The 26741-nt window shown below is 44.2% G+C and overlaps 1 protein-coding gene across 1 annotated transcript in view; it reads left to right on the top strand.

The window, feature by feature from the left end:
• LOC109872731 (A disintegrin and metalloproteinase with thrombospondin motifs 2-like) overlaps positions 1-18904 on the top strand; it is a 77209-nt gene extending 58305 nt beyond the window's left edge. Inside the window, exons 11-29 of the mRNA XM_031808543.1 lie at positions 504-687; positions 4097-4180; positions 4811-4967; positions 5077-5182; positions 5417-5563; positions 7146-7278; positions 8594-8707; positions 8827-8972; positions 9799-9974; positions 11192-11325; positions 12011-12134; positions 12289-12369; positions 12767-12930; positions 13674-13833; positions 14291-14423; positions 14763-14970; positions 15092-15221; positions 15324-15398; positions 17369-18904. Of these exons, the coding sequence (XP_031664403.1) occupies positions 504-687; positions 4097-4180; positions 4811-4967; positions 5077-5182; positions 5417-5563; positions 7146-7278; positions 8594-8707; positions 8827-8972; positions 9799-9974; positions 11192-11325; positions 12011-12134; positions 12289-12369; positions 12767-12930; positions 13674-13833; positions 14291-14423; positions 14763-14970; positions 15092-15221; positions 15324-15398; positions 17369-18264 (3352 nt within the window). The 3' untranslated portion in view covers positions 18265-18904. The remainder of the gene's footprint in view (positions 1-503; positions 688-4096; positions 4181-4810; positions 4968-5076; positions 5183-5416; positions 5564-7145; positions 7279-8593; positions 8708-8826; positions 8973-9798; positions 9975-11191; positions 11326-12010; positions 12135-12288; positions 12370-12766; positions 12931-13673; positions 13834-14290; positions 14424-14762; positions 14971-15091; positions 15222-15323; positions 15399-17368) is intronic.
• Positions 18905-26741: the final 7837 nt, after the last annotated feature.

A 26741-nucleotide genomic window follows, 5' to 3' on the forward strand; every position in this document is an offset into this window, starting at 1 on the left:
TACTTTCGCAAGGCACTGTACTTCCAAGGATACAGCACCATGTAACGAGTGCACTGAGAGTCAGGAAGCAAGTTCAGGGAGTGTTTTAATAAATACCATGACCACGAAACACAAACAACGGTGAGAACCAAGGGGAGTGACAGATATAGGGAAGATAATGAAGGAGGTGATGGAGTCCAGGCGAGGGTCATGAGGCGCTGGTGCGCAAGACGATGGTGGCAGGTGTGCGGGATAATCAGCAGCCTGATGACCTAGATGCCAGAGAGGGAGTATACGTGACACACAAAAACATTTTTGGAGAAGAATACTATTTGAGTCAACACTTTGTTTAATTTTTTTGTTGTTGTTGGCTAATATCATCCAGCTTAAATAATATTTATGTACAATGCCGTTAGCTACTGTGACTCCTCTCTAAGGCCTTCTTCCACACATACTGTGTCCGTCTGTCTGTGTTGTTCAGGGTCAGTTATAGGCGATCTGATGAACCTGCAGGCCCTGTCCAGAGGAGTGCAGCAGCAGCATCACAACCGGATCTGGAAAAGGACCAGGCAGGCTCGAGCCCGTCGCCAGGCCAACGAGGAACATGAGCTGTTCAACATCGAGGTCCTACTCGGGGTGGACTCCTCTGTGGTCCACTTCCATGGCAGAGAGCACATCCAGAAGTACCTCCTCACCCTCATGAACATAGTTAGTGCCATATACTACGCTACGCTACGCTACACTCTTTTTTTCTTCTTTTTAGATATATATATATTTTTTACGCAGCGCTACACGACACTAGACTAAACCTTTTTCACATATGCAACCATTTCCACCTCTGAGGTGATTTTCTACCACAAAACTCTGTAACCTGTTCTATGTGTTCTATGTGCTTTCAATGTGTTTTCCCCTTTTTCATTTCTGCCTCTTCCGCACACCCATCTCCCCTGTTTGAGACCTTGCAGAATTATTCATTTGATTCTAATGATTTTCTGGCATTCTGGCTACAATTAGTCAGCTACCTGGCAAGTGAAATAGAATCCAGCTCGTGCCCTCCGGTGGGTCAGGACAGGGGCCAGTGCTAATGAGGGTCCTGCTGCCAGGGTTATTAACACAGGGTTAGGGATGGGGTGGGGGGGGGGCAGGGGCATGGGGTAGGACCAGGAAGATATATATATATATATATATATATATATAGAGAGAGAGAGAGAGAGGGGAGGAATTAAACAGGGAACGGTAGATACGTATAAGGATGAGGGCAAAAGAGTGTGTGTGTGAGGAATGGCGAGAGAAGGGTGAGTTGCGTTGGGAGTCGCTATTTCATTTGTTAGAATGATCCAGTAGGGTACTGTTCACTGTACCAGCGGGCCTTCCTTCACTATTTCATTTGTTAGAATGATCCAGTAGAGTACTGTTCACTGTACCAGCGGGCCTTCCTTCACTATTTCATTTGTTAGAATGATCCAGTAGAGTACTGTTCACTGTACCAGCGGGCCTTCCTTCACTATTTCATTTGTTAGAATGATCCAGTAGAGTACTGTTCACTGTACCAGCGGGCCTTCCTTCACTATTTCATTTGTTAGAATGATCCAGTAGGGTACTGTTCACTGTACCAGCGGGCCTTCCTTCACTATTTCATTTGTTAGAATGATCCAGTAGAGTACTGTTCACTGTACCAGCGGGCCTTCCTTCACTATTTCATTTGTTAGAATGATCCAGTAGGGTACTGTTCACTGTACCAGCAGGCCTTCCTTCACTATTTCATTTGTTAGAATGATCCAGTAGGGTACTGTTCACTGTACCAGCGGGCCTTCCTTCACTATTTCATTTGTTAGAATGATCCAGTAGAGTACTGTTCACTGTACCAGCGGGCCTTCCTTCACTATTTCATTTGTTAGAATGATCCAGTAGAGTACTGTTCACTGTACCAGCGGGCCTTCCTTCACTATTTCATTTGTTAGAATGATCCAGTAGGGTACTGTTCACTGTACCAGCGGGCCTTCCTTCACTATTTCATTTGTTAGAATGATCCAGTAGGGTACTGTTCACTGTGCCAGCGGGCCTTCCTTCACTATTTCATTTGTTAGAATGATCCAGTAGGGTACTGTTCACTGTGCCAGCGGGCCTTCCTTCACTATTTCATTTGTTAGAATGATCCAGTAGGGTACTGTTCACTGTACCAGCGGGCCTTCCTTCACTATTTCATTTGTTAGAATGATCCAGTAGAGTACTGTTCACTTTGCATGAATCTGAAAGCTTCATGACGGCTCATTTTCTAGAAATATAAGAAAAACAAGATCAAATGCACTACCCAGAAACACACTGTGGCACAGTCCTGTTATTCCTCAGTAAGGGGAGTAATTTAGCCATTTTACATTTGATCCACTGAAGCAGAGCAAGAGGATGAATCCAAGTAAATCAATTCTCACAGGCAGAGAGACAGAAAGACAGGTCAACAGAAAGATGAGACTGGCAGGTAGTCAGGCAGGCAACCAGATAGACAGAGGCCAGGCGGGCAGACAGACCGGCCGAACACCAGACAGACAGAGGCCAGGTGGGTAGACAGAAAGACAGACAGATTAACAGAAAGATGAGACATGTGGCCAGACAGGCAGACAGGCAGAAAGACAGACATCTAGACAAACATAGGCCAAGCGGACAGACAGACAGGTCTACAGAAAGATGATGAGACAGGCGGGCAGAAAGTCAGACAAGCAGGAAGGAAGGAAGGAAGGAAGACAGACAGACAGACATGGCCAGGCGTTCTCAGGGCTCAGGTGCAGCTGGCCCAGCCTATCAAGAGGGAGGGGCCCAGACAGACACAGGCCCCAGGGGGTTTCTACCAAGGACATCTTCTGAAGGTTGCTTAGCAACTCTTATGCAGAAGAAGAGGAGAGAGAGAGCGAGAGAGAGAGAGAGAGAGCGAGAGAGAGAGAGAGAGAGACAGAGAGAGAGAGAGAGAGAGAGAGAGAGAGAGAGAGCATGAGGGAGACAGGCAGTGTTCTCCTGACTGGGGACTAGGTACTGGGGACTTGTCCTTAAAGGGCCTGTTTAGCTCTAATAGGCTCATTTGGATTCTTGTGCATTGGTGCCAATTAAACTGCATTCAATTGCATAATACATCAAGGATTCTGTGTATCAGGTATCTAGACTCCAACGCACATTCAATAATTTTTTTACTTTTAGCCTTTTTCAAGAAACCCTGTAATGGTCCATTGTAGTGAAATGGCTACCATGTGTATTAGATGAAATCTGATATGATAATACAGCTAAAGATTTTCAATCAGAGTTACCTTTTACATTATCCCATGTCAGTCAGTCTGTCAGTGTCTGTTCTGCTCTCTTGTCAGGTCTCTATTCTCCTCCCCTGGCATCATTAGCTCAGTTTATCTTACAGGGGACTGTCCTTCTTCTATTCCTCTACGTTCGCTCGCACACTCGCACACTCGCACACTCGCACGCACACACACACACACACACACACACACACACACACACACACACACACACACACACACACACACACACACACACACACACACACACACACACACACACACACACACACACACACACACACACACACACACACACACACACACACGCACACAGACACAGGGACAAAGTGAGAGATCACACTCTCACTCACAGCACTGTCGTGGGCCTCCTCCCCTATGCCAGGAAAGGCGAGGTGTGTAAATGAGTAAGGTGTGACAGACAGACGAGGCCAGAGGAGACCATCCCTCTCTGGGAGATGCACACTCAGGCTGAGGACACCCCTGCCTCTCCTACTAATCTTTGACAGTTGGGACTGGAATAGTGACAGAGGACATAAAATACGTGTGGATACTTTTTTAATTAGAGCTCCCCTTAGAGAGAGAAGAGCGTTCCTAGCAAGAGGTGCATTTCTGGGGAAGAGGTGCACATGATGCATTAATAAAATTCCAATATATCAATGTCAGATGGAAACACACCAGGTCCTGTTAACTGCTCTCTCCCTCCTGCACAATATCCAACCTCTCTCAGATACTTCAGCCAAGTGATATGCATTATGATCCTGTACTGTAGTCGAAGGCCACGTGCTTCTGTCAGTTTGTCTGTCTGTCTGTCTCTGCAGGTGAATGAGATTTACCAGGATCGTACCCTGGGTGCTCACATCAACGTGGTTCTGGTCCGTATCATCATGCTGTGTCCTGCCAAGGTAAGACACAATAGCCCTCAGTCATTCACCCACATGGTCAGCAGATGTAACCTGTAGGAGATAGACTGATCCCCATGTCAGAATACTCCTGTACTCTGGTACTGCGGTGGGGCTCTGTTGGAGCATGCGGGCTTGATGCGGGTACGGTTTGTTTTGCCCTCTACCCGTTAGTCTGTATAATCTTTAAAATGCCAAATAAAAAAACCTTGATCAAAAAAGAATAGTCCTTTACTGCATTTACTTAGGTTAAGTAAATGGAATAGTAAAACCCTATTATCTCTAGTCTGCAAAAGCATTTTGTTGTGTGTGGAGTTACATCAATTTTATTATGGATTGGATGTGACTGTCAGTTTGTATGAGAGAATTCCTCATTTGCTGTCATGGCACCGGTATGCATTTGTCACTTCAATAGTACCACCTACTGGCTAGAAGGATATGCCAGAAATACTTTGGTAAAAAGTATTTTCAATGCATTGCAGACAAACAGGGAAATATACAAAAATAAGTTGTCGACATCCTCTTGATGAGTCACCCTCATCAATAACCAATCAAGTTTTTTAGCATAACTATGTTGTAAGAATGGACTGAGGTAATGTGGTCACAGTTTGTCCTTTCCTGTATTGTCTCCAGTCTATGAGTCTGATAGAGCTGGGCAACCCGTCTCAGAGTCTAGAGAACATATGTCGCTGGGCCTTCCTGCAGCAGAAGGAAGACAGGAGTGATCCAGAGTACCATGACCATGCCATCTTCCTCACCCGACAGGAGTTTGGTCCCTCCGGCATGCAAGGTACTGGAGATACTTAATGTGCTCTCATACAATATACACATAATGTGTGTTCACACAGTATACATATTCCTTCTTTTCTCTCTCTTTTGTTCTCTTTCTCGTTGCTTAGGTTACGCTCCTGTAACGGGTATGTGCCACCCAGTGCGGAGCTGCACTCTCAACCACGAGGATGGCTTCTCCTCTGCCTTCGTCGTGGCACATGAGACTGGACATGTGTGAGACACACTTATACACACCGTTCAACACACAGTATGCACAAATATTGTACTATTGTATGTATTACAACAGTAATATTGTATGCATGACAACAGTTACTACTATGCATTTACATTTCGTAGGATAACAAGAAACTCTATAAAAATAATGAATACACAGGACACATGCATGCATACTCACAGATGTATTAGTGCCTGCTGTATATTTGACGCCATCCTGTCTTCCCCTGGCAGGCTGGGTATGGAGCATGATGGCCCCCCTGGTAATGAATGCGGCGACGAGGTGCCCATGGGCAGCATCATGGCCCCTCTGGTGCAGGCTGCCTTCCATCGCTTCCACTGGTCCCGATGCAGCCAGGCGGAGCTCAGCAAGTACCTGAAGTGAGTCCAGGTCAACACTGACCTCTGACCTCTCTCTGTTCCCACAGTCAGGACCGACACATCTCAATCCCCCATAGAACATGGCTTTCAGTGCATTCAGACAGCATGACTTTCTGATCATCCTTGAGATGTTTCTACAAATTCATTGGCGTCTACCTGTGGTAAATTAATTTGATTGGACATGATTTGGAAAGGCATACACCTGTCTATAAGGTCCCACAGTTGACAGTGCATGTCAGAGCAAAAACCAAGCCATGAGGTTGAAGGAATTGTCAGGAGAGCTCAGAGACAAGATTGTGTCAAGGCACATATCTTGGGAAGGGTACCAAAAAATGTCTGCAGCGCTGAAGGTTCCCAAGAACACAGTGGCCTCCATCATTCTTAAATAGAGCTGGCCACCCAGCCAAACTGAACAATCGGGGGAGAAGGGCCTTGGTCAGGGAGGTAACCAAGAACCCGATGGTCACTAGCTTGTGTTCCTCTGTGGAGATGGGAGAACCTTCCAGAAGGACATCCATCTCTGCAGCACTCCACCAATCAGGACTTTATGGTAGAGTGGCCAGACGGAAGCCACTACTCAGTAAAAGGCACATGACAGCCCGCTTGGAGTTTGCCAGAAGGCACCTAAAGACTCTTGGTCTTGTTCTGGTCTGATAAAACCAAGATTGAACTCTCTGGCCTGAATGCCAAGCATCACGTCTGGAGGAAACCTGGCACCATCCCTACGTTGAAGCATGGTGGTGGCAGCATCATGCTGTAGAGATGTTTTTGAACGGCGGGGACTGGGAGACTCGTCAGGATCGAGGGAAAGATAAACAGAGCAAAGTACAGAGAGATCTTTGATGAAAACCTGCTCCAGTGCGCTCAGGACCTCAGACTGGGGCGAAGGTTCACCTTCTAACAGGATAACAACCCTAAGCCAACAGCCAAGACAATGCAGGAGTGACTTCGGAACAAGTCTCTGAATGTCCTTGAGTGGTCCAGCCAGAGCCCGGACTTGAATCCGGTCGAACATCTCTGGAGAAACCTGAAAATAGCTGTGCAGCGACGCTCCCCATCCACCCTGACAGAGCTTGAGAGGATCTGTAGAGAAGAATGGGAGAAACTCCCCAAATACAGGTGTGCCAAGCTTGTAGCGTAATACCCAGGAAGACTCGAGGCTGTAATCTCTGCCAAAGGAGCTTCAACAAAGTACTGAGTAAAGGGTCTGAATACTTATGTAAATGTGATATTTAATTATTATTCTTTTTTTATACATTTGTTAAAATTTCTAAAAACCTGTTTTTGCTTTGTCATTATGGGGTATTGTGTGCAGATTTAATCCATTTTAGAATAATGCTGTATCGTAACAAAATGTGGAAAAAGTCAAAGGGTCTGAATACTTTCCGAATGCACTGTATGTTGTCTAATGGTCTTATACACATTAGATCAGGTCAGTTATGGAGGTTTCTCTGTCTTGCAGTCATGTGGCTCATTCCTTATGTGATTACAGTGAAGGGCTAGGGGGAGATTTTGAAATATTTATTCAACTGTTAGATCGAGACCAAAGTCTTCAATTCCAATGAACGCTTTTCTCCCACAGCTCCTATGACTGTCTCCGTGACGACCCCTTTGACCATGACTGGCCGGCGTTGCCACAGTTACCAGGGATCCACTACTCCATGGACGAGCAGTGTCGATTTGACTTTGGCGCCGGCTACATCATGTGCACGGCGGTGAGTCCTTCATCAACTCCTCACCCGTACGCACCCGTATGCCCAACAAGCTGACTAGTCGCCACACCAGCAGCATCTAGTGGCGTTACCAATTGAATTGAATATCCATCCCTTAGAAAGAATGCCATCTGGGGCTGGTAAAATCCAATAGAGCTTGAGCTTCACTCCAGGGTCTCTCTAATGACCATCGTCCTTGACTTCCTCCTTGACCTCCTTGTCTGGGTCTAGGTCAGGGTGTGACCATAAAACAGGACCCATCTTAGCTTTTAAAGCATCCAGGGGAACAAATCAGATTTTTACGAACTCATGAGTTCAAAGCAGGCCGACTTGATCTGTCGCTGCAGTATGACCTCATTAGTCTTTGGATGAAAAGAACTACAAAACAAAACAATAATTGCCCCTCTAAAGAGGAAGTCGACACTTCAGAGTCAGTTATATTGAAATGTTTTTCATTGTTTTGTTTCAAGAAGGCTGAACTATTTGGAGAGATGGTTTTTGTTTGATGTGGAAAGGAGAGAATAAAGACAGCTGGGACAGCAGGTTTTTGGATCACATTCTGGAGTAAATTGGGGGGAGTGCCAATTGGACACTTTGCTTCGCTTTCTTGTCAAACTATTTCCTTAGCTGCGAAGGGTGGCCCGTTCAGCAAAGCAGGTAAGAGATAAGCCTAGGTCCCGAGAAGTAGGGTGTCCATAACTTCTTTGTTTAATGTTGTCCACAAACCGTGTAGCTGTTACGGTGCCTGTTAGGGTGGTCAACCATGTCACTGTCTACCCTTTGTGACATTCATGTACATTTGTGTCGATCGGGGTTGGTATTTTATGAGCTTGGTGGACTGTGGTTTTACAGACCTCGTGTGTACACAAACACACACACACACCTGACTCCATGATTTGTTCCATGTCCTTCAGACCAGGTTACATGTACTGTACGTTCGCATGCAGCCTGTTCGTTTGTTTGATGGTGATGGAGTAAGCAAAGATGGGGTGATTTTTAACCTACAGTCTAAACTACTTGAGTTAAGGCGTTATGCGTGAAACATCCTCCTGCAAATGTATCTGAGGGTGCTGTGCTGTGAGGGACCGCAATAGATTCATAGTATGTGTGGTTATATGTACTGTATGTAATTCAAGCAATGTTTTTGTCTTGGTGAATCAGATTTGACCAAGTTCAATGTCTTGTTTAAGGGCCTTGGTAATATATGTACTTCACAAAATGTATGTATTAACATAGACGTCCTTAATGACAGTGTTAGGCTGTGGGAAGCTTTCTTCAGCTGCATGTGTGAGAGAGAGCATGAATCTGTTTCTTTTAGTACAGCACCTATGACCCCTGCAAGCAGCTCTGGTGCAGTCACCCAGACAACCCATTCTTCTGCAAAACCAAGAAGGGTCCGCCCATCGACGGCACTAAGTGTTCACCGGGGATGGTGAGAACGATTGCTCTTTACACGTGAACACTTTGCTACAATGTTTGTGTAAACAAAAGCAGTGGCAACTCTCTTCCTCTCTATCACTCTCTCGTCCCATCCGTCTCCCTCTCTTTCAGCACTGCTTCAAAGGTTACTGCGTCAAGTTGACTCCGGACATTCTAAGGCAGGACGGTGGTTGGGGCACGTGGAGTAACTTTGGCTCCTGCTCTCGCACCTGTGGGGGTGGTGTGCGCTTCCGGACCCGTCAGTGCGACAACCCAACGTGAGTACAACACAAGACGACACGCAGATAGATGTGCATTTACTCTCTCTTCATAATAGGAAGAGGGACTCCCGCTGCCTTCCTCCCTTGCCATAACTCAGCCCTGCCTTCCTCCCTTGCCATAACTCAGCCCTGCCTTCCTCCCTTGCCATAACTCAGCCCTGCCTTCCTCCCTTGCCATAACTCAGCCCTGCCTTCCTCCCTTGCCATAACTCAGCCCTGCCTTCCTCCCTTGCCATAACTCAGCCCTGCCTTCCTCCCTTGCCATAACTCAGCCCTGCCTTTCTCCCTTGCCATAACTCAGCCCTGCCTTCCTCCCTTGCCATAACTCAGCCCTGCCTTCCTCCCTTGCCATAACTCAGCCCTGCCTTCCTCCCTTGCCATAACTCAGCCCTGCCTTCCTCCCTTGCCATAACTCAGCCCTGCCTTCCTCCCTTGCCATAACTCAGCCCTGCCTTTCTCCCTTGCCATAACTCAGCCCTGCCTTCCTCCCTTGCCATAACTCAGCCCTGCCTTCCTCCCTTGCCATAACTCAGCCCTGCCTTCCTCCCTTGCCATAACTCAGCCCTGCCTTCCTCCCTTGCCATAACTCAGCCCTGCCTTCCTCCCTTGCCATAACTCAGCCCTGCCTTCCTCCCTTGCCATAACTCAGCCCTGCCTTCCTCCCTTGCCATAACTCAGCCCTGCCTTCCTCCCTTGCCATAACTCAGCCCTGCCTTTCTCCCTTGCCATAACTCAGCCCTGCCTTCCTCCCTTGCCATAACTCAGCCCTGCCTTCCTCCCTTGCCATAACTCAGCCCTGCCTTTCTCCCTTGCCATAACTCAGCCCTGCCAATGGAGGACGCACCTGCTATGGCAACAGCTATGAATTCCAGCTGTGCAACCTAGAGGAGTGCTCCGAGCCTTTCGCTGACTTCAGGGAGGAGCAGTGCAAGATGTGGGACCCCTACTTTGAGTATGACAACACCAAGCACCACTGGCTGCCCTATGAGCATCCTGACCGTAAGTCCATAGTGCTGCCTGGGAGTCAAAAGTCCTGGCTTTGAAAAAGACAGAGGGACCAGAGAAGGGCTGATGTTAATATGCTTTAGCAATATTCTTAAACAGGTGGACTGTGTTATAGCATAACTACCACTTTTTGGACACTAAAAATAAGACGCAACTATTTGCCATATTGTTACACCTAGAATAGAAGCAGAGTATAATAAGAGTTGGACTTTCTCCATCTTGTGCATCAGTGGAGGCTGCTGAAGGGAGGATGGCTCATAATAATGGCTGGAACGGAGCCGTGTGTTTGATGCCATACCACTTATTCCGCTCCAGCCATTACCACAAGCCTGTCCTCCCCAATTAAGGTGCCACCAACCTCCTGTGTTGTGCATGCCTTCTCCAACCATGGACTGTCCAGAGGCCAGATGGCTTTCAGAAGTTGACCTGGAGGCTTTGTTGAGACACAGAAAGGAACCATGTCTACACCACTGCTCTCATTCTTCCGTTGTGAGGCCAGGGACAATTTCCATGGCAAACCATCATACAAATCTGAAGTTACATAAGGTGGCCCATAGCTAAAACAGACAGCTGAGCTCTAGGTGCAGAGCAGGGGGAGGAGGAAAGGGAGGAGGAAGAGCAGGAGAAGTAGGAGGAGGAGAAGAAGCATCTGGCTGCACTGATATTCACACTACTTCCAGAGGCTGTATCAGCTCAGTTAATGACCCAGCAGCTCAAGTCTCTTGGCGACTATAATGATTGTTCTGAGTGGGGTCAATGGGGAATGATTGGTTTACCCGGGGAATCTGAGAAGCCCTCAGACAGACAGGCCATGCCTCTCCACATGTCAGGGGAATGTCGGTCAGGCCAGTGTTTAAATAAGGACACATGGAAATGTCATTACTCAGGAATCTCCCTCCTGCTTTCCACCGGGGTGGAAAGATTGTTATTGTGTTATTTGATTCGCTTTATAAATGAAGGGTCTCATTACACACCCTTACAGTGTCCTTTTGCATTATCCTGTTGTTATTGCCATACATGTGTATCCTCATGACTAAAACAGAATAATTGCAGACATAGTATGATATAGAATTCCAAATATTGTTTGTTCAGATTGTTTCATTTGTGCCAGTGGAATATGGACAGGAATATGGGCACAGTCAAAGAAAGCTGAAGACTGTATTAAACCCTATATCATGTTCTCCCCCCCCCCCCTCTCATCTGTACTGTAGCTGATGAGAGATGCCAACTCTACTGCAAGTCTAAGGAGACAGGAGACGTGGTGGTCATGAACAGGATGGTGCACGATGGCACACGCTGCTCCTACAAAGACCCTTACAGTATATGTGTGCGGGGGGACTGTGAGGTAGGCATCGCCCAGGTCTTCTGGCCTACAGAAGTCATGCATGAAGGGACATTAGTAAATATGGCCATAAACATTACGACGCCTTATACAATCCCATAAATCTCCTCCTGCTACTGGGTATTTTTCGCTGGTCTGGTGCAACTGAAGTCATGACCGTTTTCCATATGGGTTTTCCAGACTGATATAAACACTTTATCCATACTGATATAAACAGTCCCCCCCCTCTCTCTCCTCTCTCTCTCTCTCTGTCTCTCTCTCTCTGTCTCTCTCTCTCTCTCTCTCTGTCTCTGTCTCTCTCTCTCTCTCTCTCTCTCTGTCTCTGTCTCTGTCTCTGTCTCTGTCTCTGTCTCTGTCTCTGTCTCTGTCTCTGTCTCTGTCTCTCTCTCTCTCTCTCTCTCTCTCTCTCTCTCGCTCTCTCTCTGTCTCTCTCTCTCTCATACATCTTCTCATGTGTATGGAATCCTTTACCCCTTATTTTCCCTTTCCGTATATAATGTATTATTCTGTCTGTCCACCTTATTACAGTAGTATGAGTCATGAGGTGGACGGAACTGTACAACTCTCAAATGTTGACTGTGCAATGGGAGGAGGGAGGAGGTTTGTCAGAAAGAATTTTGTCAGAAAGAATGTCTTTGTCCTGATTGACCCATACTCCCAAACACTGACTCAGCTAATCTCTCTACAGCACGTTGGCTGTGATAACCAGATAGCCTCCGACACACAGGAGGACAAATGTGGGATATGCGGTGGAGACAACTCCAGCTGTAAGATCATCAAGGGAAACTTCACTAGAAGTGTTAAAAAACAAGGTGAGCCCCTCCTCAACTTCCTCTACCCTCACTTCACAATTTGTTATTTTTTAATGGGAGTCTAGGGATGCTCTTCTCGGTATCGTAAGCTGATTTTATACCAAGACGAGACTCTTCGTCATCACACATCTATTTTGTTTGCGATTTGTTTCAGGTTTCCTCAAGATACTTGAAATCCCCCGAGGGGCCAGGCATCTGTTGATCCAGGAGTTCAAGGGGACCCCTCACATCCTAGGTAGGTTTATTTATGGACGGTTCTGTGAATAACAGAGTGGGTCGTTAATATCCCTGGACATTGGCCTCAATAAATCAGTCATCTGTGACTAGCTTGGGTAAGGAAGGTTGTTATTAATTGCTGCTTCAGTCAGGTCTTGGCTGCGTTGGGTTTGAGAGTACAGACAACTCTAGTCGGCTGCCAATAATGGATCTGGACTACTGGGAAGAGATCACCTGAGGATACTGATTTATACTGCTCTAATGCTCATCATCACAATCCTGCCAAATGTCTCTGGATTGTTCCTCATATGAATAACCAAGTTTAGGAAAATTCAAGTTTAACCAAAAGTGTCATTCTGAGACGGAAAAGAAACCAACCATTAGGATTTCCTTTTCTCATTGTTCTCCCGTGTCAGCGGTGAAGAACCAGGCCACAGGTCATCTGTTTCTGAATAACGAGGATGAGTTCCCAGAGTCCCGTATGGTGATAGAGAAGGGGGTGGAGTGGGAGTACCACAACGATGACGACACGGAGACCGTCCAGACCACAGGACCTCTGGGATATGCTGTTCTGGTCATGGTGAGTCCATATACTCAGGTCCCTGACAAAATCTAAATTACTGTGATGACCTGTGTTAATGTGTAGCCTACATGCCACAGAGCAATGTTTTTAATATCATTGTTTAGTCCATACCCACTTTTAGTTAAAACCACCTCACCAACGGATATAGTAGCAGTAGCTTCAGGAAATAATTTAACCTGAAATTGAACTGTTCTCTGTGCAGTGACTATCCACTATCCAGCCATATCATTGGCAAAAGCCTCTGCATCTGTTTGCCTCATGTGGAGTTAGTTAAAGGTCCAATACAGCTGTTTTTATCTCAATATCAAATCATTTTTGGGTAACAATTATATACTGTGATTGTTTTCAATTAAAAGTGTCAAAAATAAATGGAAGCAGCTTCTTAGTAAAGGGCAATTTCTCAGGCAATCATTTTGCTAGGACTGTCTGGGAGTGGTCTGAGTTGGGAGGGGAAAACGAAAAACATTCTGGTTTTGGTAAAGATGTTTCTTACTGGTTAACTCATTTACTGCACGGTGATGTCTCTGGAAGGCCAAAACTACACCCCACCAAAAACAGTCTGAAATGGATCATTTTCACAATATTGTTCCAACCTAACAGTGTCGGCCTTTAAAAGAAATGCACAGTAGTTCAAGAAAATGTACCATATCATTGTCGCTGTCGTGTTTGCCACGTCTCAAGCTGCTCCATAACTTACTATTTGTCATTTATGGCATGTACTGTATCTTTTCCTCCCACAGATCCGTTCCCACGGTGACTCCAAAGTGACCCTCTCCTACAAATACATTCTGCATGAGAAGCTGCAGTCATCCATAGAGAGCAACCTGGTGCAGGAGGACACCGCCTACTTTGAATGGGCTCTGAAAAAGTGGTCTCAGTGCTCTAAACCCTGTGGAGGAGGTAGGTAAACTTGTGTGTCTTTAGGAGGGTCAATAAATATGCTATTCAAACCGTTTACTGCGGTGGGCTGAATCAGGGTCACACATTCTGGGTAGTCTTAAAACAAATCTACTTTGAAACAAAAGTGTAGACCTCACACACATGGTTATGGGCTTAAGAAAAGAAGACACCTGCACCATGTACATTTTGAGTTTGCATCCCAATATTACACTTTATATACTGTACATCACAGAAGACTGAAAAATACCCCGAAAAAACGGACATAGAAACACCGTATTTTTGTATTTCTAATCATTGTTAAAAAATAAATTATAAAAAATATTAATGACATACCCATGAAACCAAAGAGGGTGCTTTTGGTCATTGACTGCAGGAAAGGGCTTATCTGTCAGATAACCTTGGATGTTGACCCACATTGTTGATGTGAGTAGTATTGTGTACACTGTACCCTCGATAGGTAAGCAGTACACACGGTTTGGCTGCAGGAGAAAGTCCGATGGGAAGATGGTCCACCGCACCTACTGTGTGAACATCGACAATCTCAGAGCTATCAGCAGGGATTGTAACCAGAAAGAGTGCTCCCAGCCAGTGTATGTGAATGCATTTATGTATGTGTTTGATACATGTGCTGTGAACGTTCTATGCAACAATTGTATTACTATGTCTGTACATAAGTGTATTCCTGTTGTCTCAGTAAGTCATTTCTGTTCTCACTCTACCTGTATGGTGATGTGTGTGTGTGTGTGTGTGTGTGTGTGTGTGTGTGTGTGTGTGTGTGTGTGTGTGTGTGTGTGTGTGTGTGTGTGTGTGTGTGTGTGTGTGTGTGTGTGTGTGTGTGTGTGTGTGTGTGTGTGTGTGTGTGTGTGTGTGTGTGTGTGTGTGTGTGTGTGTGTGTGTGTGTGTGTGTGTGTGTGTACTCTATTCTCCAGTTGGATCACTGGGGACTGGGAGGAGTGCAGTTCATCCTGTGGGAAGACTGGCTACCAGAGCCGCTCTGTACGCTGTCAGCAGCCCCTCTCTGGAGGTGGCCAACGTTCCATCCACAGCAAGTACTGTAATGATGACAGGCCAGAGGGACGACGACCCTGCAACCGCCAGCTCTGCCCTGCCCAGTGGAGAGTAGGACCCTGGTCCCAGGTACGTAGGCATTGAAAGGCAAATGTGAATAATTCTCCACCATTACCGACAGGAAATATAAGATAGACAGGAAAACACTTGTTTCCATGAAATCTTTAACTCAGAGGAGTATGTGTTTTAGTGTTCGGTGACGTGTGGCAACGGGAGCCAGGAGCGCCAGGTTCTGTGTAGCACTCCTGATAACTCAGTTGGACTCTGCATGGAGACCAAACCCATTACACTCAGGACCTGCCAGCTAGTCCCCTGCACAGGTGACTGTCCATGCATAAAAAGTACATAGAAATGTATTACTGATACAATATTGTTTGATTTTCACACCGTGCACAATCCTTTTCTGTTTGTTTTGTTCTCAGGTGATGGAAAAAACATTTTGATCCAGTGGCTGTCACGGTCCAACCCAGAATTTCCTGTACCCAAGATCTCCTCAAGTAAACGTCCCCTCTATAGCGCGGAGTGTGGGGTCCGCTGCATGCCTCTGCTCACCTGGGCTCTACCCTTCTCTCTCTGCCTCTCTCTGCAAGGCAGACTGCATTGATAGTGGTTCTCTGTTCTTCTCCTCTTCTCCTGTTCTCCTCTACACTGGAGGTTGGCTCCAAAAAGCTCCTGCCCGACTTTGGCTTTTCTGTCTGGCTGAGGGGGGTGGAGGCTTCCTGTACTGTATACTTACTCTCTTTGGCTCTTTCTCTCACACACTCTATCCTTCAGGGGTCTTACTGTACTGTAGGCTGCAGAGCTGGCCTTGGAACACTCACTGACGAGAGAAATGGAAGTTCCCATCCCATCCTGATAAGGCTCTATCAACGCCTGGATGCAGGACTATGGTCGTGGCCTCTGTATATGGAGTCGCTCACTGGTTGCGTGTCGATGGGTTTCAACCTGGGACACTCCATGGAAGTGAATATGGAGTTTTGCAGTGGATTTGATTTGATAACAAGAAGAGACATTTTATTCAACACAAAAGGTGCAGCAGACTCATGCTCATTATAGTTATACAGTATGCATACACAATTATCAACAGAAATAGTACCACAGAAATAAGGTGTGGATTACTTTGCCTCTCCATCACTGACTGTTACCATACCGTATATGTATTTTTGTATCAATTCTACCTAAATATTTAAGTGAAACATTTAATGAGCATTAAAGAGTATGGGAATTTAGTAAGGAGGCCAGAATGTTTATGGGGAGGTGAGAGTTTCATTCTCACTTTCAGAAAGTACTGTGAATTTGACTCAAAACACATTTTGTGCCTCAGACCAAGGACACTAAAAATGTGTCCTTATATCACTAAATGCTTGTTTGTTAGTGTATAATTGTAAGGAATTAGTCAACACAAAAAAGATACTCAGAGACCTCGTGCAATGATTTTGACATAAACATCTCCGAGAATACCTTTGCCTTATTAGGCTGTTGAGAGAAATGAAAACATGGCTTTTTCTTGTGTGACACAGCAGAAGCTTCCTGAGGGTGAAAAAATGACTTGAACTTGATGTTTACAACCAAATGGATTCTATTCACAGCACCGTCATGGACAACACAGATATTGTCATTTATTATCATTGTATCATTATTGTGGAAAGCTATATTCTGGCCGCCATGGTGAAAACCCTGTGTCAACAAGACTTGAACTGTGACTTGGGAGTATCTACAGTATATCAAATTGTGTTGCCTGTATTAAGGACCACGTTTCTGAACTTGGTGACAACAATGAATTGTGTGCTTTCACCAGCCAACTTGTAAGGCCTGAACGCATGTGTTCCCTACTATATATTGGTCCAAAATGATTTTTATCAGATATACTGGATTAAGAGTTTTTATGCTTATCACGAGACATTAAATGGGTTCCCTTTACACAAAGGAGGACACATTTATTGTTTCCCTTGACGACCAGTGTTTATATCAGTTATTGTTCATCTGTTTTGGCTGGTGTTATGCAGTTCTTAACCCGTGTTCACCAAATTGTTAACTGTGTACAGTACCTTCTGATTTAATGTACACTACTCAATCCAGACAAACAGCTCCATACTGAACTGCATAGACAGCTTCATATATTGGACAGGGAGAGTGTATTATATGACTTCGGTTTCTAGTTTGTTTTAGCAGTACAGCCCAAACCCAACAAATAAACTCATAAAATGATTCAACTTTTTGTCTCACAGATTATACACCGCGTGTGATGAATAATTAGATGAAGAGCAATTGTATCTTACCGTTTACATCCATTCAGTCTGACAAACAAAGCATCCCCTTCCTTTATGCTTAATCACAGTAGCCTTTTCTGTTACTTTCTCACTTTTCCTTTCTTTGGGGAATTTTATGGTTTATTAGGTTGACCATAACATCTGGGCCCATAGAGGTTGTGTTTTGTTTCTGAGATGTGTGTTGCTTTGTCTTTCAGGGCAGTGTAAGGGGGATAGGTCAGCGTTCTGTCGTATGGAGGTGCTGAGCAGGTACTGCACCAACACGGGGTACAGACAGATGTGCTGCAAGTCCTGCACCGAGGGTAACTTCACCACTATGGGCCAGAACCTCACCACTGGGCCCTGGAGGTACACCACACTACCCACCCCCACCAATGGCACCTATTCAACGACCCCGACAACAACCCTCAGACCCAAACCCACCGCTGGGATATATAGCACTGACTTTGCTTATGTCGAGCATGATGATTATGGGGAGTATACAACCAAAACCGACGAACGCAGCACAACTAAAACATATAGGCCTACCACCACCCCTGGATTAACCACTAGACAGCCCCGAAGAATAACCACCTCCCTGGTTACTGCCAGAAGTACTAAATCTCCAACCACCACCAATGAGGAGACTACGGTTCCCAGAACCTCCGTCCTCACCGTCACTACCGCTGAACCCACAACAATCCCCACCAGTCACCACCCATCAACTCTCAGAATTACAAATGTCCCCAAGTCCACCACAGCTTGGGTTGATGTTATAGAGAGGGAGTCCTGGACAACCCTGGCTCCATCCACTTCCAGACCTAAAGGAGACAAGAGACGGAAAACCATTCCAACACAGCGTAGGGTCATTGTGACACTCATGCCCTCCACCATAGCCCCCCACCGGACAGAGGACAAGCGAGAAAACAACTCGGTGGACGTGCCGTATAGGATCGTTGGTGTAGACAATGAGGTCTTTCAAAACCACTTTGTTCCTAGAATACGGCCTCCATTCCGAGAAACGACACGAAACAAGAGGATACAAGAACTCCTAGCCGAGAAACAGATGCAAGACTTACTTCTCAGACGAGCAAAAAGAAAACCAGGACCTTGATAGTGAGTCATTCAAGACATCTTTGTTAGTGCTCTGTATGGAAACATTTCTATTGAACACCTGCATAACCATTTTGCTTTATTGAAACCAGAGTGAAACCAGTTCAGAGACTGTCCGTCATGTAGAAATTAAAACTTGCGGCTTGAAGATTGGAATTTGGCCTGCTTTGCTTTTTGTATCCGATGAGGAAAGGGAACTGCAATGGACAAAACAGACAAAATACTGAGAAATGAACTCTACAATGACTATTCTGTAAATACATTCTCTTGAGCGATAATTGCACATTTGTACTCGCTGCTTGGCAATGAAGAGATTTAATTGTCTTTTATGCTTTGCTGTTATTACATATCGTACTTTTGTTAATATTGTGAACAGTTTACAATTTGGACCTTTGTAGCTCAGTTAGTAGAGCATGGTGCTTGCAATATCAGGGTAGTCGGTTTGATTCCCAGGACCACCCGTACATAAAGAATGTATACATACATATACATACATATATACAGTATATATAGGGGAGAGTGGAGTATGTTGAGGCATTTTTTACATGCATGCAGTATCAAGGGAAACTGTAACGGCGTTCTTCGTTTGTCGAAAGAGAGTCGGACCGAAATGCAGCGTGTTGGTTACTCATGACTTTAATGAAAATAGTGACACATGAAATAACTTATAAATACAAAAAAACTAACGGAACGTGAAACCTAATTACAGCCTATCTGGTGAAACTACACAGAGACAGGAACGATCACCCACAAAATACACAGTGAAACCCCGGCTACCTAAATATGGTTCCCAATCAGAGACCACGAGAATCACCTGACTCTGATTGAGAACTGCCTCAGGCAGCCAAGCCTATGCTAGACACACCCCTAATCAGCCACAATCCCAATGCCTACAAAAACCCCAATACGACAACACAATAAACCCATGTCACACCCTGGCCTGAACAAATAATTAAAGAAAACACAAAATACTAAGACCAAGGCGTGACAGAAATATACTGTAGTATTCTTTCTCACAAAGATATCTACATATATTTATTTGTTGTTGTTTATCCCTGGACATAATCAGAATTAATGTAAACATAATAGTTTTGAAAACATAACATTAGTGGTACTGTATCTTGGCACAACTTACGCCAGGAATGGGATAAGTAGAGCATAGGGACAGGGTAAGGAGAGCATAGGGACAGGGTAAGGAGAGCATAGGGACAGGGTAAGGAGAGCATAGGGACAGGGTAAGGAGAGCATAGAGACAGGGTAAGTAGAGCATAGGGACAGGGTAAGTTGAGCATAGGGACAGGGTAAGTTGAGCATAGGGACAGGGTAAGTAGAGCATAGGGACAGGGTAAGTAGAGCATAGGGACAGGGTAAGTTGAGCATAGGGACAGGGTAAGTAGAGCATAGGGACAGGGTAGGTTGAGCATAGGGACAGGGTAAGTTGAGCATAGGGACAGGGTAAGTAGAGCATAGGGACAGGGTAGGTTGAGCATAGGGACAGGGTAAGTTGAGCATAGGGACAGGGTAAAGAGAGCATAGGGACAGGGTAGGTTGAGCATAGGGACAGGGTAAGTTGAGCATAGGGACAGGGTAAGTTGAGCATAGGGACAGGGTAAGTTGAGCATAGGGACAGGGTAAGTTGAGCATAGGGACAGGGTAGGTTGAGCATAGGGACAGGGTAAGTTGAGCATAGGGACAGGGTAAGTTGAGCATAGGGACAGGGTAAGTGGAGCATAGGGACAGGGTAGCTTGAGCATAGGGACAGGGTAAGTTGAGCATAGGGACAGGGTAAAGAGAGCATAGGGACAGGGTAAAGAGAGCATAGGGACAGGGTAAGTAGAGCATAGGGACAGGGTAAGTTGAGCATAGGGAGAGGGTAAAGAGAGCATAGGGACAGGGTAAGTAGAGCATAGGGACAGGGTAGGTTGAGCATAGGGACAGGGTAAGTTGAGCATAGGGACAGGGTAGGTTGAGCATAGGGAGAGGGTAAAGAGAGCATAGGGACAGGGTAAGTAGAGCATAGGGACAGGGTAAGTTGAGCCACCTTGGGGTAAGTGGGTGATGGTGTCCTGTGACAGTGGGGGCTGGTGCATGTTCTCAGAGCGTAAGACATTAATGTTCTAGACACATTTCATGGGAATGTTGCAAGAACATTCATGTGTCCAGGTTCCTAAGGGTTAGGAGAATGTTCTGCCCATCCAAACATACTGTATACAGAAGATGGTTGCCATGTTCTCAGAACATAAGATAGTATGTTCTAGTAACGTTTCATGGGAACATTGCAAAAAAAAAAAATATCCATTACATATCCTTTTGCTGAGCCAATCAAAGCCCTGATCAGTGAACCACTGATAGCTCTTTGTCTGTTGGCAGAGTTGGGTATACTCTCACACACAGTGAATAATTGAACTTGCAAAGTGTAATCATGTGTGTCAAATATGTAAGTTATAAGCACTAACTCTTATTCAACATGTCCTCACCTGGGATTTGAACTCACAACCTCTTGGTCTACGGTACTGCAATCTTCCTGCTCTCAACAGTCAGATGAATGGATATCAGGCAGGGACATGGTGTCCATGTCCGTGTCAGATATCCATTAATCTGAAGATTGTGTCATCATTGATTTCATTGACTTATTTCACAGCAATTTAAGGGCTTTGTGTATAGGTGTCTAATGTTGGTGGGGCATATAAACCTGTTTTACTGATACTCCTGAATCACTATTATCAATAAAATACTTTTAACAGAGCTGGAATTTAGTTTGAAAGTGCATTCACCCTACTACTTACACCTATCAAGTTGTTTCAGATCTACACAAGTGTGTAGGGAAGAGAGGTTAGGGTTTCTTCTGGACAGGACCTAACTGTACTAGACTATAGACTAACTATACATGCCCTAGAGATAACCCTTATTGGGACAGTGGTTAGGGTGTTTGTCATTGATGATGCTGGCCTGGGCTTGAGACCTGCTAAGGGAGTCATCCTACGCTCACGTTCTCAGCACTATATGTTAATGACAGTTACAACACACTTATCTGTTCTAGATGGGAATCTGTAGGATTACCTTTGAGCACTAAATGATGACCATATTTCCACTACCTCTCATATGTTATCAGTATTTATTCATTCTATACAGCTACCTAGATTAAATAAAGGTTCAATGAAATCAATTGTTTTCTTGAAATCCACACCGTTCAGCAGCTGCAGACTGCAGATGAACATATTGTGATGTCTGCTTTGTCCCAAGTGATTCTGTTGCTATTTGTCTGTTTTTCCACATTAAAACTTGGAGATGGAACTACATTTTGTGTACTGTTTTGGTATAACTGGCGTCATCATTGCTTAAATGGCAAATGTGAGAAAGTGCAGACATGCTACTGTAAATATACACATTTCTGCTATTCTCAGATTATGGCAACCATGTTCTGGATATCTTTTTAGCAGAAGCAACACTACCATCTTGGCCATGTTTTGTAACACATTAGGAATGTTCCAGATAGAGAGCTGATGTGATTCCTAATCAGAGACATGTTTGTTCCACAAGGTATACAGTATGTGGTGCAGACTTCAAAAAGATAATAGAGTTCTCTTTAAGGATGCACAGCTATTTAGGATTCTACTGAAGAAATACATGAACATATATTACCAAACATGTGAGTGTAGGTTAACTGCCCTAGAAGGTCTTGAACTCAGAGACACCAGCATTAATGACAAACAGCCTAACCACCGGCCCAATAAGGGATATCTCTGGAGCATGTGTTTATTAGGCTAGAATAGTTAGGCCCTGTCCAGAAGAAACCCTAACACCGCCTCCCTAGGCACTCAGCTATGTTTAAAGTACACTCAAGAAAAGATTTTGTTGATGATAGTGATTCAGGAGTATCAGTAAAACAGGTTAATATGCCCCACCAACATTAGAGTACCGTATACAGAAAGCCCTAAAATGATTGAAATAAGTAAAGTAAATCAATGATGAGAGAATAGTCAAAGTAACTGATACTGACATAATGGCATAGCAGGAAGCTCTGAATTCTGTGAACCAAGACGTTATGAGTTCAAATCCCAGGTGGGGACATTGAATAATAATTACTGTATAAATGAATATGTAATCATGCATGTCAAATATGTATGTTGGAAACACTATATTAAAAGCATTATGTGTGGGTATTGCTAACCTTGCCAACAGACAAAAAGCACTGCAAATGGATTAGAAGTTTGCCAATCAGGATCTTGATGAGTAACAGTAACAGGGTGTAATAAAAACACGTTTCTTTGGAACCATCAGTCGACAACTGGTACACAGAAATGTTCTTCAAACCTGTCTGGAACATGAATAACTTATATTCTGAGATCATGGTAACTATGTTCTGTGTATGTTTACTGGGATGGTTGATGGAATATTCTCCTAAACCTCCGAGAAAAGGACACAGGAATGTTCTTGCAGCGTTCCCATGAAACGTGTCTAGAACATTAAACTTGCACATTGTAACCACGTTCAAGATAAGTTCTGTTTGACATGAAGGGAATGTAACTTCAACACCAAAACATGCTAAAAAAAGGCTCTCAGAAGGTTTTTACTAACATAGATAGAATGTTCCCCTGACTATGGGAAAACTGGACACTCAAACATTAGGGGAACATTCCGGGTAACATTACAAAAATGTTTTCTCTCCCTAGAATGGTTAGCTGGGTTGTGAGCCTCTGCTACTCCATCATAGTCTCTCTTTCGCAGTTACATGTTAGTTTTCTTTTTTTGTTGTCAATGCACCTCTTCAGTGTTATCTTTGTCTATTGTTAAATTCCTTGCTGCACCTCAAATGGACTTCTTCCCTTTTCTCACAGGGCTAGACCCCTGCTTGCTTTACTTTTGTATGCAGAGGGAATGATAATGTCTGCTCTGTAACATAAAAAATGCAGTTGAGTTCATATGGATGACACACTGCAAAAAAACTATGGATGCTATACATAAAATGGACAACATTTATCATCATTTGTATGGGGTATGGTGGCCCATGGCTATTGGCTCAACTTACCCTTAGGTGAACCTCCTGAGCACTCTGGAGCAGGTTTTCATCAAGGATCTCTCTGTACAGACCAGAGAATCTTGCTTGTCATGGTCTAGGAGTCCTTTAGGTGCCTTTTGGCAACCTCCAAGCAGGCTGTCGTGTGCCTTTTACTGAGGAGTGGCTTCTGTCTGGCCACTCTACCGTAAAGGCCTGATTGGTGGAGTGCTGCAGAAATGACTGTCCTTCTGGAAGTTTGTCCCATCTCCACAGAGTAACTCTGGAGCTCTGTCAGAGTGACCTCCCTGATGAAGGCCCTTCTCCTCCGATTACTCAGTTTGACCGGGCGGCCAGCTCTAGGAAGAGTCTTGGTGGTTCCAAACATCTTCCATTTAAGAATGATGGAGGCCACTGTGTTCTTGGGGAACTTCAAAGCTGTTTTGGTACCCTTGCCCAGATTTTTGCCTCGACACAGTCCTGTCTTGGAGCTCTAGGACAATTCCTTCGACCTCAAGGCTTAGTTTTTGCTTTGGCATGCACTGCCAACTGTGGGACATTATACAGACAGGTGTGTGCCTTTCCAAATCATGTCCAATCAATTGAATTTACCACAGGTGGACTCCAATCAAGTTGTAGAAACATCTCAAGGATGATAATTGGAAACAGGATGCGCCTGAGCTCAATTCCATGTCTAATAGCACATTTTTTATACATTTTCAAAAATTTCTAAAAACCTGTTTTTGCTTAGTCATTATGGGGTATTGTGTGTAGATTGATGAGGAAAAATTTGTATTTAATCCATTTTAGAATAAGGCTGTAAAGTAACAAAATGTGGAAAACGTCAAGGGGTCTGAATACTTTCTGAATGCACTGTATATTGTATGCTACATAATTGGTAAATCATATTATTTTATACTACTTATCTTTCTCTGAGCAATAGCTTTTGTTAAACAAGTTATAAAACAAATTCTCAAAAAGTTAGGGGCTTTCAATACCTTTCAATATCTCACCTTCTAAGATGTTTTATGAGTTGGAGAACACATTTGGGTGTGCATGGCCACTGGTTTTCATGTCATCTGACCAAAGCACCAGTTCCATTCAAAGTGCCAATGCCATTGAGCAAACTCCAGGCTTTCTTGGATTAAAATGAAAATTAAGCTCTTTGGCCATGCACACCAGTGGTGGGTTTGGCTTCGAAATGAAAATGCATAAACAGAAAATAACCCCATACTCACTGTAAAATATGGTGGTGGAGCTTTGATGTCGTGCCAAATAAGACACAATGGGATTTTATGAGTTCTAATTTTTGTTGCTAGGGCTGTTGCTCGAATTTGCAACATTCTGACCGGATTTTAAAGACCACGAACCAAACGTGTCCATTGCTATGCTGGTAGCTTGGTTACCTCTAAGCGGTCGGGAAGGAAGGAGGACACAGGCAGTTCATGGTTCTATTTCACCTCAGAGGCGCTCGCTCACAAGTAAGCCGAGTGCCGTTTAGACCGCACAGAGTGACTCGCTTCTGGGCTTTCTGGCATCATATGGCAGCACCTTGTGCGTCAAGAATTCAGCATAGCAAGTTTGTATGAAGGTCTAGTTATTAAATGGGTAAATAGTTACACAGTAATATGCTCTAAAACGCTCTGGTGGCTAACACATTTTTTTGCTGTCCTGTTTCCAAAAGTCCACATGGCTGGGAGAACCTATTCAAGTAACTGTTGAATCTAGGGGTCATTTTTTTTATTTTTGGAAAAATAACGTTCCCAAAGTAAACGGGCTATTTTCAGGACCAGAAAATAGAATATGCATATAATTGACAGCTTAGGATAGAAAACACTCTAAAGTTTCCAAAACTGTAAAGATATTGTCTGCGAGTATAACAGAACTGATATTGCAGGCAAAAGAATGAGAACAATCCAATCAGGAACGCAGAGGTTTCTAAATAAGAGTCCCTTCCTATGCTTCCCTATTGAGCAGTGAATGGGATATCAACGAGATTCCCTTTTCTATGGCTTCCTTAATGTGTCTAGTATCACAAGACATAGTTTCAGGCTTTTATTTTGAAAAATGAGCCTGAGCGACAACATTGAGTCAGTGTCCACCTGATGGCTCTTTGTGTATTTCTCATGCAAAAGACAGAGGTAGCCATTTTTCAACCCGGTCTTACTGAAAAAAAGCTCTGCCCCGTTGATATATTATCGAATAGATATTTGAAAAACACCTTGAGGATTGATTATAAACAACGTTTGCCATGTTTCTGTCGATATTATGGAGCTAATTTTGAATATTTTTCAGAGTTGTCGTGACCGCAATTTCCGGTAGTTTTCTTAGCCAAACGTGAAGAACTAATGGAGCTATTTTTGTCAAAAAAATTATTTTTTTCTGGAAAAAAGGAACATTTGCTATCTAACTGGGAGTCTCGTGAGTGAAAACATCTGAAGCTCATCAAAGGTAAACAATTTAATTGGATTGCTTTTCTGATTTTCGTGACCAGAATGCCTGCTGCTAGCAAGGCATAATGCTATGCTATCGATACATTTACACAAATGCTTGTCTTGCTTTGGCTGTAAAGCATATTTTCAAAATTTGAGATGACAGGGTGATTAACAAAAGGCTAAGCTGTGTTTGAATATATTTCACTTGTGATTTCATGAATATTAAGATTTTCTAGTAAGATTTTTTCCGTTGCGTTATGCTACTTAGTGTCAGTTGATGACAATTCTCCCGGATCCGGGGTGGGTAGCTACAAGAGATTTTTTAAGTAAGTACATTTCTAAAATGTAAAAAATAAACTTTGTTTTATTAGCTAACGTCACAGTGCAGACTAACTCAAATGAGCTGCTAACAGTAGTTAGCTATCTAGCCAACTTTGCATACAGTATAGATAGATAGCTAGCTAAGTGAATTACATATCACCAGCAACCTAACTTCATATTAGCTAGTGTTAGCTATCTCAATGTTTTTATCACCGCTAGCTACCTGCATTTGTAGGTAGCTAGCTAACAGCCATGGAGGAGTGTGAAAGGATAGCAGACCCAACTGTCAAAGTGAGAGTGTTAGAATTGCGTAAATTTGAATCTGGTATCAGGATAAATATAACAATGAGTCACCGATTGTATACTATGTATTTTTTAATTAGCTAAGTAATAAATGGCAAATGCAACTTTCGTATATACGGGCTCACTGTAATACCACGCAGGGCAGAACAGAGAACTGACAAGATGTATGTAAACAGTGTTCTTATACTGTGATAGACATTGTCCCAACCCTTCTGTTGGCCTATCACAGTAGAGGCTGGGCGTGGTTTAAACTTGCCCAACCTATCGCAGGCGCTCAGGCGGGTCCCCGCCTCTTGGCGCTTCTTGGAGTCCTCCCTCCGTCGATGTATAGATCCTTACTGTTCTGGTATCGCAGCCTAGTTATAACAGTTGCTCAGTTCCTGCTATTGTGTTGTTCAGTATTTTTCCATCTCAGTTAAACCT

Source organism: Oncorhynchus kisutch, linkage group LG28, assembly GCF_002021735.2.
Source record: "Oncorhynchus kisutch isolate 150728-3 linkage group LG28, Okis_V2, whole genome shotgun sequence".
Lineage (NCBI taxonomy): Eukaryota > Metazoa > Chordata > Actinopteri > Salmoniformes > Salmonidae > Oncorhynchus > Oncorhynchus kisutch.